The sequence below is a fragment of the Cynara cardunculus genome, assembly GCF_001531365.2.
Source record: "Cynara cardunculus var. scolymus isolate 2C chromosome LG 1, CcrdV1, whole genome shotgun sequence".
Classification (NCBI taxonomy): Eukaryota; Viridiplantae; Streptophyta; class Magnoliopsida; order Asterales; family Asteraceae; genus Cynara; species Cynara cardunculus.
Window position 1 is genome coordinate 44,008,114 of NC_037528.1, and position 11,258 is coordinate 44,019,371.

At 36.2% G+C, this 11,258-nt stretch overlaps 1 protein-coding gene across 2 annotated transcripts; it reads right to left on the reverse strand.

Annotated features, from left to right (window-relative positions):
• Nucleotides 1–610: 610 nt before the first annotated feature.
• On the reverse strand, nucleotides 611–10,526 carry LOC112510109 (probable UDP-N-acetylglucosamine--peptide N-acetylglucosaminyltransferase SEC). 2 transcript variants are annotated; one of them, XM_025115414.1, is made up of 28 exons: nucleotides 10,073–10,526; nucleotides 9,165–9,310; nucleotides 8,977–9,075; nucleotides 8,832–8,882; nucleotides 7,186–7,302; nucleotides 7,041–7,097; nucleotides 6,508–6,627; nucleotides 6,218–6,280; nucleotides 6,041–6,119; nucleotides 5,492–5,601; nucleotides 5,325–5,378; nucleotides 5,166–5,233; nucleotides 4,933–5,035; nucleotides 4,566–4,768; nucleotides 4,380–4,476; nucleotides 3,608–3,679; nucleotides 3,420–3,496; nucleotides 3,224–3,340; nucleotides 3,042–3,126; nucleotides 2,791–2,958; nucleotides 2,566–2,676; nucleotides 2,397–2,483; nucleotides 2,164–2,291; nucleotides 1,996–2,078; nucleotides 1,668–1,773; nucleotides 1,392–1,538; nucleotides 960–1,080; nucleotides 611–881 (listed from the first exon to the last, which is right to left on the reverse strand). In XM_025115414.1, the coding sequence occupies exons 1-28, from the start codon at nucleotides 10,296–10,298 to the stop codon at nucleotides 768–770; spliced, it is 3,009 nt and encodes a 1,002-aa protein (XP_024971182.1). In that variant the 5' UTR covers nucleotides 10,299–10,526; the 3' UTR covers nucleotides 611–767. The 2 variants fall into 2 exon arrangements, with proteins under 2 accessions (XP_024971182.1, XP_024971186.1); XM_025115418.1 differs by having other exon boundaries at nucleotides 661–881; nucleotides 10,091–10,526.
• Nucleotides 10,527–11,258: the final 732 nt, after the last annotated feature.

Here is an 11,258-nt window from a genome sequence, read left to right on the forward strand (position 1 = left end):
CAATGTTTGCTATGAAGGTTCAGTGTTTTGTTGTGATTTTACAGATTTAACGAAAACACATCGGTTGCATGGTCCCAAAATGTATAATATAACATCTAAAAAAATAGGATCTAAACTCAAAATATATTGTATGGTTGGATATCGTTCTTTTGAATCTTATTCATATATAAACATGGACACTTGTATTTATTCACTTACGATGAGATTGGAATTGTAACATTCCATTGCGCTACGTACTTTTCACAACAAAAATGAGGTGCATTGGATAAGACAAAACATGAAAGAATATCATAAAACATGAATTATTATTTTATGTTTGATAGGACTTTTATTTGCAACAGACAAAAACAAAGTGTAACAAACATAATTCACCCCCCACCTCATGGAACAAAGTGAAATAAACCTATATTTTATTAATATAACCTCAAAATTAAACCCAATTCTCTTTAAAAACATCAAAAATGCCCCTCTGTTCATCTTTTGTTCATTTTTTAAATTTTATATATTATATGTTTTATTCTCAAAATATTATTTTTTATGTATGATTTCTATATTTTGGTTAAATTTTATGTAATTTATTAAAAATTAACAATATAAAAGGTGTAAATAAAAGGCTTCTAAACAGAATGATTTGACTACCACAGATGGCAAACAAGGGTGGTCATAATTGGATAACGATAGGATTCATTCAATCTCTTGCACACTAATAACCCATTTTTTTGATATTAGATATCCTACTACTGTATTAATATAATGATTTACGTTCCCTAATGACCATATGGATACTCCGAATCATTCTCCACCACTTTCAAGTGCTGAGGTTGTTGCCCAGAGCAGTGCAGATTCCACATCTTAAAGTATGATCTTTCCAGATTTTTCACCTAAATCCAAATATTCATACATGAATTCATTTATCAACAACGAACATAGTTAAGTCATCCATAATCAAATCAACTTACCCAGCGTGATGTATCAAACAGAGGACAACTAAGGCGTGACAACTTCAGTCTGTTGGTCAGATCTTGGAGCTTTCCGCGGTTTAAAGCTAAATACACAGCCCTCTCTTCATACTCCTTCATACTTCATACCACAAAACACACAACCAAGCTTAATCGCAAATAACATACAAGGCTTGTTTGTCAAATAACAGAAGATCCACCCCAGAAGTAAATTAAACCCCTTTGGACAACTTGTACCGATTCAATGTCGATTAAATAGCCATCTTATGTTAAATGTTTTGGACTGATTCTATGTCAGTTAAATTATTTATAAGAACTTACTTGAGGAAGGCTGATGATGTATCACAAACAAAACAGAAACGAATTTATATAAATGTAGCAACTACCCACAATTAATAATTACTTCACTATTTGGTTTTAAAAATCACCAACCTGTTTACAATCATCTCCTCACCAACTCCAGTGGCTAGGCAGAGTGAACCAGCAACTCTAGTTGCCATTTTCTCAAGGGGAAGGGTCACCATCGGCAGACCAGCCCAAAGAACATCTGTTCCTGTCGTATGTGCATTGCATAACGGCCTACTCCAAGAGAAGACAGAGTTATTGCCAAACAAGGCATCTAGGTAAGGAATTGCTGTTGCTGATAACAAAGATTAAACAATAAAACAAAACAAAAGCTGTCTTAGAACAAGGGTTTGCATAGCATACGTATCAAGGCAAAGATCTGCCAAAGAACTGCGTCTGATGTGTTCCTGCTTCATAGCAACATCAGTGAAAATAATCTGGTCCGGCTGCACACCCTGAGCCGCAGCATCTACGGAAGCAAGCATCATGTGTAGCTTAGTCACTATCCAACACCATTTCTTATAACAGATAAAGGTGCAGAGGTGCACACCCGAAACTCAAGAAGAAAACACGACCAGTAGAAAAAAGAATAACCACAGAAGTTCGTAGAAAAAGAAAGGGCAAGCATAGAGATGGCAACACAAGTTAATACACATGCAAATAACAGCAGACCAGTAACAAAATCACATACAGGCACGGAGTCTCATTTCACCAGCAGCTGGGAATCTCAGAAGCCAAAGGGCGCTATTGGGAACACGCTTTAATATATTGCACCTGAAACATCATGTTAGAAGACTAAAGTACCATGATGTGTTAAAAACAAGTGACAATTGCTGTCAACACCGAATCCACATCTTACCAAGTCATAAAAATTTCAGGATCCATCTTGTAAAGCTGATTAAAACAAGCAAATATAAATTTGTTCTCTGGCAATCCATAAGCTGACCGCTTTGGTTGACAGTTTGGATCCAGTACATCAAGATTTTTCTGAACCAAACCATAACAAGGTTAATAGCTGGAGTGCACAAACATGCTCATGAAAAAGAACAATCCATATGAATATCTGAAAAATGTCTGCACTGAGAAGGCTACCTGCTTATAGTCGTTCACAAAGTAGCAATGAGGAAGATGCACAAGCTTCTCAGAGTAGATGTGAGAGAACCGAGTTGGAGAGACAAACTACCATAGCAATCCAGACATTTCAGCGTGCACTAGAGATGAGGTAACAATGAGGAAAARCAAATAACAAAAACTCCCTTACTTCATCAGTGACCAGATACTGTATGTAGCTAGCGCCCGTTGTACCAGGGAATCCCATATATGACACCTGAATCGGAGCAGGCTGCAGAGCAAATATCTCATTTCTAGCCCCCTGGAATACCAGTATAAAGAAAAGTAAGATCACTAACAACAATCTAGAATAAAGTGCATGAAGCAATAAGGATCGAAAAATCATTAATAAACATTGAGGTTCATTTAATCACACCTTGGTATAACCATTGAGGTTGATGAGTACTTGTATCTGATCCTCATTTATCAGCCTTGAGATCATATCAGAAGTCATTGCTGACACGTCCTTAAAGTGTTCTGCTTCTGATTGAATTCGGAGCCTCCATTCACTCCCATCATTTGGACTCAAAGCATAGCAGAAGACCTAAGGTTGCGAATATGTCGTATTTCAAACCAGAACTTAAGGAGATCTAAGATCATAATGAAGAAAATGTTAGACCAGCAAACCTCAACATTTTCTCTATCATGCATTCCAAATACCGATCCCATCAAATGTGACAGTGGATGGTTTCCAAAGTCACTGCTGACATATCTACAAGCAGCAGCATTATTTCAGTAACTTATACCTTGCTACCGGATCCACATAACAAGAAATAAAAGAACAAATTATTTCAGTAAGATATATCTACCCAATTTTTAGTCGATTGCTGCCTCCTGTACTTTTTATTGGTAACGGAAGAGGATGGTTGAAAGCAGGAAGAGAAAAACGGCTAGCAATGACAGAACAGTGTGCAGCATACTTCCGACTACATAAAGGAAAAAAGAAATCAATTAGCATTATATATTTAATCAGTCACGATTCCAACTCACATGAACTACACGTACCTGATTTCAAGTGCAAGCATTGGATCAAGGGGATATGCAATCGCATGGAAAGGTTGCACACTAGGAATAACCGACATCTGGATGGAAATAATTAGTGCTTAAGAATCATATGCTATAAGAGGGACAAAACGCTAAAAATCATAAGGTTGCTGAGAAAAGAACTAATTTCAAGCAGAAGCTGTCAAAACCTTGATCTGTCTCCGAAGTATACTTTCAACTTCAATAAACATTCTTTTCCTGTCATCCCAGTCGCATACACACTAGAAAAAGAAAAAGAATAAGTGTCACAGATTGGAAAAGAAATCTCTTTGAGGAAGATAATTGGATTCCACCATAAAATATCAGTAGATCAACCTACAATAGATGGGCCTCTTGCAAAGAGAAGTTTTGCTTGCATTCAATAAAAGTGAAGATTAACAAGATGAGGTAAAAGAATGTGTTGCATATGTAACTATGTAAGTAGACATTAGTGTCCTATTAGTTCTGCATTGAAAACTAACCAAACAACCACCTTATTGTGAATTCCCTGATCATAACAGCAAAACCACATGGAATGCTAGACTCAAAAACTAAAAGGGACTAAGATGGCAGAGAAAAGAAAATAATACAGAAGATAACAGAAAAATATCTTTCAGATGGGACCAAAATTAGATACTCACTTCCCTTAGTAGCTGAAACAAGGCTTAAGTTCAAAGGAAATAACTAACAGAACCATTTGTCCGTAAACCTCGAATCAAATCTGCAGTGCTCATTTACTAATTGTCTATGGAGTGACTCACTCAAGGTTTTTCAGCTTTCAATGCCTTCAGAGAAGATCGATCTGACAACTCTTTGATGATTAAAACAACTTGGTCACGCAGATACATCAAACTTGAAATAGGACACACTAAATGGGCTGTCACTGACAACCCAGGTACGCAAAGAGAGCACCCATTAAATCTATGACACTTAAAAATATACCTGTAATGTGTGCAGCAGATTACAAGTTGCTTCAGGAAAATCAGGACGTATGGCCAATGCTTGTCGATAGCTTTTAATAGCTGCTTCCACATGTCCACTACAAATTAAAAGTCCAGATGTTCAAACTCGTCTCAAAATGACCATGACCATGTTAGATGTCTCATCATTCCGAATAAGCTCAAATACCTGTCTTTATAAGCTGAAGCCAGATTTGCATGAGCTTCAGCCATGTTTGGGCGTATAACAATAGCATGTGAGTAGTCTTGAATTGCTTCATTAACTCTCCCAATCTCCTTGTAAGTGTTTCCACGATTAACAAGACCATCGGCTGCCAGTGGATCAATACGAAGAACTTCATTGTAGCAAGATATAGCGTCAGCATAATTACCCTGTTTGTTAAATCAAATATTTACTGTCAGCTTTCAGACAAAGCTTCTTTGAACATGACATAGAATATTTCTAACATGTGCCACTTTCCATATCCAACCACAATTGTTAGCATGTAAAGCAAAATTATGATGAGAGAAAGAAAGAAAATAAGAGATTTTGCTACCTGCTGCTTGTATATTATTGCCAGATTGTTAAAAGGAGCAGATAATCCTGTCGTTACAGTTAAAGTTGCCTTGTAACATTGTGCAGCAGCTGTCATCATATTCCTGGGTATCATAAACCTCTCTCAGAACCATTTTACATGTATTGCTGCTCTATCTCAAGAATGACTTTTACTACTTCCACTTGACAGAGTATATCATAAATAAGCCTATCAATGCTGATGTATAAACATACCATTCCATGTATATGTTTCCAAGATTAGTGAGAGCCTGAGGATGGCTAGGTTGCAAAGAAAGACATTGCTAAAATGCAAAAACAGAATTTCAGTCACAACTAAGCCAATGGAAAGTTTTTCGAAGTAGAAACTCAATGCAGAACAATAGGATAACCCACCCGGTAGCAATGAATGGCTTCCTCAACTTTGCCAGCATCCTTGAGGGCATTTCCCTAGCAAACAGAAGATTATCAGATACATAAGAGAACAAAACAAATGCGTGGAGGTCTGTTCCATCCTAAGGATGAACAAAATTAGCTATTTTATAGAGGAGAAACAAACTCACCAGATTATTATACGCTTCCAAAAATCCAGCATCACGAGCGACGGCCTGCTTATAATGGTTAATTGCCATCTCCAAGTTACCTTGCTCATAATATATGCTAGCTAAATTCCCTGAAAAGTTAATAAGTACAAGAGAGAATGACTTGCATTAGTATTTGGATAGAGAACACTGAACATAATGCAGAATGAAATAACCAACTAAGCAGTTTGAATGTTCCTGTATCCATCAAAAGAGTAAAAGATAATAGTCATTGGACTAAAGCTACCAAATACCCATAAACTGCTGAAAATCTGGACCATTACAAATATCAGACAGAAAATTACGGAACATGCAGATTTTTCTTCAGTGGTACGGGGTAAACCCACAAAAAAGTAATTGTAACTGAATGACATTCAAAACTCCATGTTCTCATTCTTAACTGGCATTATAATTGCTACACCCAAGGTGATACCATTAGACCCCAAGATGCCAAGCTATAATTCACAGAATTAGACAAGTGGACATGCACAAATGAACCATATAGAAGCAAAATACCATAGTATTACTCACCAAAAGCCATGGCATAGTCCGGTTTAGACTGAAGAGCACGCTGATAACATACAATAGCTTCTGGAGCCATTCCCAAAGCCTACAAAGTGCAAAGCAAGCCTATTTTAGTCAAAGAAAAAGATTGTCCTCGCATTTAGACCCATCAAAAAATTACCAGGAAAACAACAGGAGGCTCACCTTGTATACATTTCCCAAATTCAAATAGGCATCAGCAAATGTTGGTTTAAGCTTGACCGCCTCCTGCAATGTGCAACTCCCATGTTGAGATAAATCCAACCAAAAGATACAGGACATACAGTTGCATACCATTGACAACAAAACAAAATCTGGTAGTTGAATAAGCAAACTGAACACATCACCCTTCTACAAGTTGAAACATTCTTTAAGCGACCAAACTAAGTATCGGTTCATTTTCGAGATAAACTTAAATGTGGACCAGCCATCAGAAGCATACAAAATTTATATACCTTGTAGTACTGGAGTGCCCTGTTAAGATCGCCCGACTCCATGAAAAGGCCAGCAAGGTTAGACCATGCTATGGCAAAAGTTGGCTGAATACGGAGTGCCTCCACGTAGCAATTGTATGCCTGTCCGAAAAATACATCTTAAGATATAAAAGAAGCTACAAAATGGCTTTGTCATAATCTTCGCGAAAATATCCTGATGGGAGTTCCCCTTCACACAGGTCTCTGAACAGCTCGTAAAGACATTGCATTCAATAAAGATAAAGTGCATAGATAGACGAAACTCATTTCCACTCTGGGGCCCTGGATCATCGTAAGCCCCCAAGACTAGAATAACAAAGTGATCGAGATCTGTCAGAGGCTAATGAACACCAACGTTATTAGGGAAGAGGCTATCTCAATATGGAAAAATTCAGAGGTGAAGTTCAATGGATGACATGTTCAAAGCATATTGAAATCGATTGTTATAATGAAATTATTGCCAATGGAACAAAGAGATAATGAGATGACCGAACATGTGCATCAAATTAACTTACTTCTTGCACTAATCCTTGAGCTTTCATCAAGTTCCCAAGGTTGCTATGAGCATCAACCTACAGAAACAGACAGAATAAACATATGGTTACAAAACAAATAAACAATAGATCATCAAGTCAGCAACAAATATGGTAATGTTCTGACCAAACGAGGGTTCAATGAAAGAGCCTGGCGACAGCATTGAGCAGCTTCAGTTAGCCTTCCTTTCCGCATGTAAGCACTTCCCAAGTTTGACCATGCATCAGCAAAATTGGGACGAAGCTGCATGAATCATACTTAAGGTGAGTGGGAGTAACAGAAAGAGGTAGAACACAAGGACAGGCAAATGAAGACACTGATGGAGGGGGGAAGATAGCTCCACTAGAACAATAACATATGCTAGAATAGAAAGCATAACCCATCATGTGGCTCCATGACATCAAACTTATAATCAGTTAACTGTTCAATGTTTAGACCCAACTCAAACGGTAAATTTGTCACTCTCACTCGTCAAGCCCCACAACCCAAAAAAGAAGTGTGGATGTAATAAGCAAAGAAGCGCCTGCTATACAGTAACCAATTATACTGCTATAGATCAGGTATGTTTTCCTCTATGCTAGAAATTATATTACGGTTGCTGTATAAATTGTGAACTTAGATACAACATGCATTGGTCAGATCTTATTGCTACTAAATCATTGCTCCTACAGTGAAACTGAAAGTTTACTCTTCCACTCTCCATATCCATGTATTCTAAGGATTCTGAGGAAGGAAAAAACCACCATGCAGTTACATAAAAATTGCAATCTGAACCCCCAAAATGATCTAATGAAAAGCAAAAAACTGGGCAACAGCTTCATGCATTTTTTTTATTTTACTCGGTTATTTGTTCTTCTATCTTGAGATTCAAATTTAAGAAATCTTGTTCTGTTTGTTTCAAACACTATAAATTGTTTTATCATTTTACAATATTTCCTTTTACAGCAATTATATCCGACATAATAAGAAATTTAAACCCTGATATATGTACATGTCACTTGAAAAAATTTCAATATGATGTTTTGAGAAGGAACTAATATTTACAGTGCACTTCAATCAGCACAAGGAACCAATTTCATGGTAACGGATTAGAGTGCACATGTGCACATTATAGTGTCTCCCAATACCAAGACTATTTCAAGAGGTAGCATGATGGATATCATATGAAACCGGCCATGCCTACTTCACGGGATGAGGGTGTGGTTCATAGTGTTGGGTACATAATTGATTAGTTGTAGTTCCATGTGATGCATCATGCATTAATTGGGTGCCAGCACAGCATGGTAACATAATGCAACACATGATAGAATTCTGTCTATATATGCATTATACAAAAACTCTTCCATTCTATAAGTACCTCCCAACCATTGAAAACCTACTAAAAGTTAGTTTTGAACTTCCCTCTTTAGCTGAAAATGCAATAGAAGATCATTGAATAATGTGAAAACACAAAACCGAATGGAGTCAAGACTGATATAAAAACACAATTATACAACTCGGATTTTGAAATAAATAATGAAAAAAATCTTATTATTTCCCAACTTTTATTCTCCACTGTTCTTTTCTCACGAGGGTCAGTCTGACCTGGTGCTCAACGGCACAGGCTAGATTCCCCAGCCTATCATTATCATGCATAACTATGATTTTGGAATACCTCACAACAACTAGACGATATCGGATAACATAATACACCACCTTATCATGTTTATGTTGGAACTTATTTCAACAGCTGATCGTTGATCAGTACAAATATAACTAGAATGTTCACGTACCTCGATTGCAACTAAATAATAGCGAATAGCAACATCAATGTTTCCCTTTTCCTGTACAGAAAAAATATATATAGTATATATCAAGCATGTTATAGCTCAAACATACATAAAAAAGAGAATAGAAAATCCAGTAATGAGTTATGACCTTCCATGCATTTGCCATATTCCCATAGCACTCTGCAAAATTTCGATCAATCCGGAGAGCTTCTTCATTCTTTGCGATGCACATATCAAAGTCATGTAACTGAACCAACAGCAAACAAGTCTTCTGTGAGAACAAATGCAAATATCTAAACCAGAAAGAAACAAAGCTACATAGATCACAAAGCCAACCTGATAATATATTGCTCCCAGGAGAAGAAGATTATCTGTTCGCATTGGGTTTCTGTCATAGACAGCCTTGCTATGATCTAATGCCTGTCTAAAGTCTCCAGACTTGTATTTCTGATGAGCAAGGGACATGAGCATATCTTCATCGGCTGTAACATGCAACCATGATGTTCAGCTGCTCAGATAAAAAGCACAAAATCTATGCAAGCGCAATAAATCCAAATAAAACGGTAACAAACAATCTTCAGGTAATCATCTTCTCTTTCATCCTTCTCTCTCTCTTCCCCTCCCTCCCTCCCTCCCACACATAGGGCAGAATAATGCATGGCAAAGAAAGAACAACCAAACATTTCAAATAAGGGTATGGAAACAGATAGTGAGGACCTCAACCCAAACTACCACAAAGGTCTATCATGTTATGTCAAAGGATCGCCACAAGGTGAGTGATCAAATAAGATCCCAAACTACATTCACAACACAAACAAACAAAAAAACAAAAAACAGCCACCCTACCTCTCTTGCTCACACCTTGTTCAAAATTTGGCTAGCAGTGCCCATCATTTTGATTCTTTACCATCCGGTCTCACTGATCCTCTTACCTTTTGCTCCAGAAGTGTTCACATTGCCCAAAATTTGGTCTCCCAAGAAATTATCTAAAGTATAATTCTAAAATCTTGAAAGGTTATACCGAATTGTAATCCACTACGAACACAATAAAGAAAACCATAATCGATATCTCAGACTCGAAACAGTGACTTACAACTTCGACTACTGCAATTTTCAAGTTCCAAAACCCTAAGAGCAAGAACTTCAAGATTACCACAATTTGGAACATACTCACACACAAAAAACAACCAAACCCTAGGTATCATCCTATAACCTAAACCATAAAGATCAGAACAGCATTAAACCTTCACGAATGTCAAGACCTTGCGAGAGTTTAAGATTGACGTTCGATGGTGAAGGGTCAATTTCCGTTGACAAAACAAACGAAGATTCACGCTGATGATCGCCATTGTTATACGAAACCCTAGCAGCCTGCTGCAACAACTGCTGTTGCTGCTGCTGCTGCTGCTGCTGCTGCTGAAATTGTTGTTGTTGAACTTGTCGCGGATCGGTCTGTAACGACAACATCATTGATCGGCAAGATAATTTCCAAGAACGGAGATCGTCGTCGCCGATTGTATTTCTTGGTTTTCAAAAAAATATCATGGAACACGACGATGATGAGTATACCATCTCATAAACTTAGAGGATCAAAAACAAAGGATGATGATCCTCTCGCTTCTCGATTTGGGGGATCTTTTGCGTAGAAACGAAGAAGAAGAAAGAGAAATGCCCACGAAACTATTTTTCCTTTTTATTCGTCGATTTTGCGACTAATTACCATAAAATCTTTCCCACCCACCGATCAAAATATATTTCACATGTCCGTCTCACCGCCTCATGGGCCCATAAATATGTTAATTAATTAATAAAATGTAATCTTTATTTATATAAAAGAAAAATTTTAATCTTGAAACAATTTTTAAAAGAATTAAATATATTAAATAGCAACTTTCATAAATTTTTTTATTATAGTATTTTATTTTTGTTTTTCTTTATTATAGCAATGTATTTTTAAATTATTTTTTATTAAAGCATCATACTTTAAAAAATATATTCATTATAGCAATTGGTAACCTATTACCTTTTAAACCGATTAACCTCTTGACTTTTTTTTGCTTGTGTGGCTTTGATGAGATGATGTAGATGACACATCATTTTGATGACTTAACTAAAATAAAAATAAAAACATATTTCAAATTATTATTAATGATTTTCATATTTCATTACTATGGTTTAAAAAAAACATTTAATTTTTTTGACTTTTTCTTATTAAGTTGCATGCAAATTAAATATCTAAAGTAAAATATTTCTTAAATAAATATGCTGAATTATTTTCGAGATAAATTTTATTTATAAAAAAGATAATATTTCTTATTTTATGTTGTTCAAAAAAAAATACATATCTTAAAAGTTTTCTTTAAAATGTTAACGAAATAAATTGTTTTCTACGATATTATTATATTAATAAATAATTCAAAAAAATCTAAT

Coding starts and splice junctions, on each gene's coding strand:
- LOC112510109 (XM_025115414.1), bottom strand. CDS start 10,298: ATGATGTTGTCGTTACAGACCGATCCGCGACAAGTTCAACAACAACAA. Junction 4,769..4,932: donor CAATAATATACAAGCAGCAG/GTAGCAAAATCT, acceptor TTTAACAAACAG/GGTAATTATGCTGACGCTAT. Junction 3,497..3,607: donor TACTTCGGAGACAGATCAAG/GTTTTGACAGCT, acceptor ATTTCCATCCAG/ATGTCGGTTATTCCTAGTGT.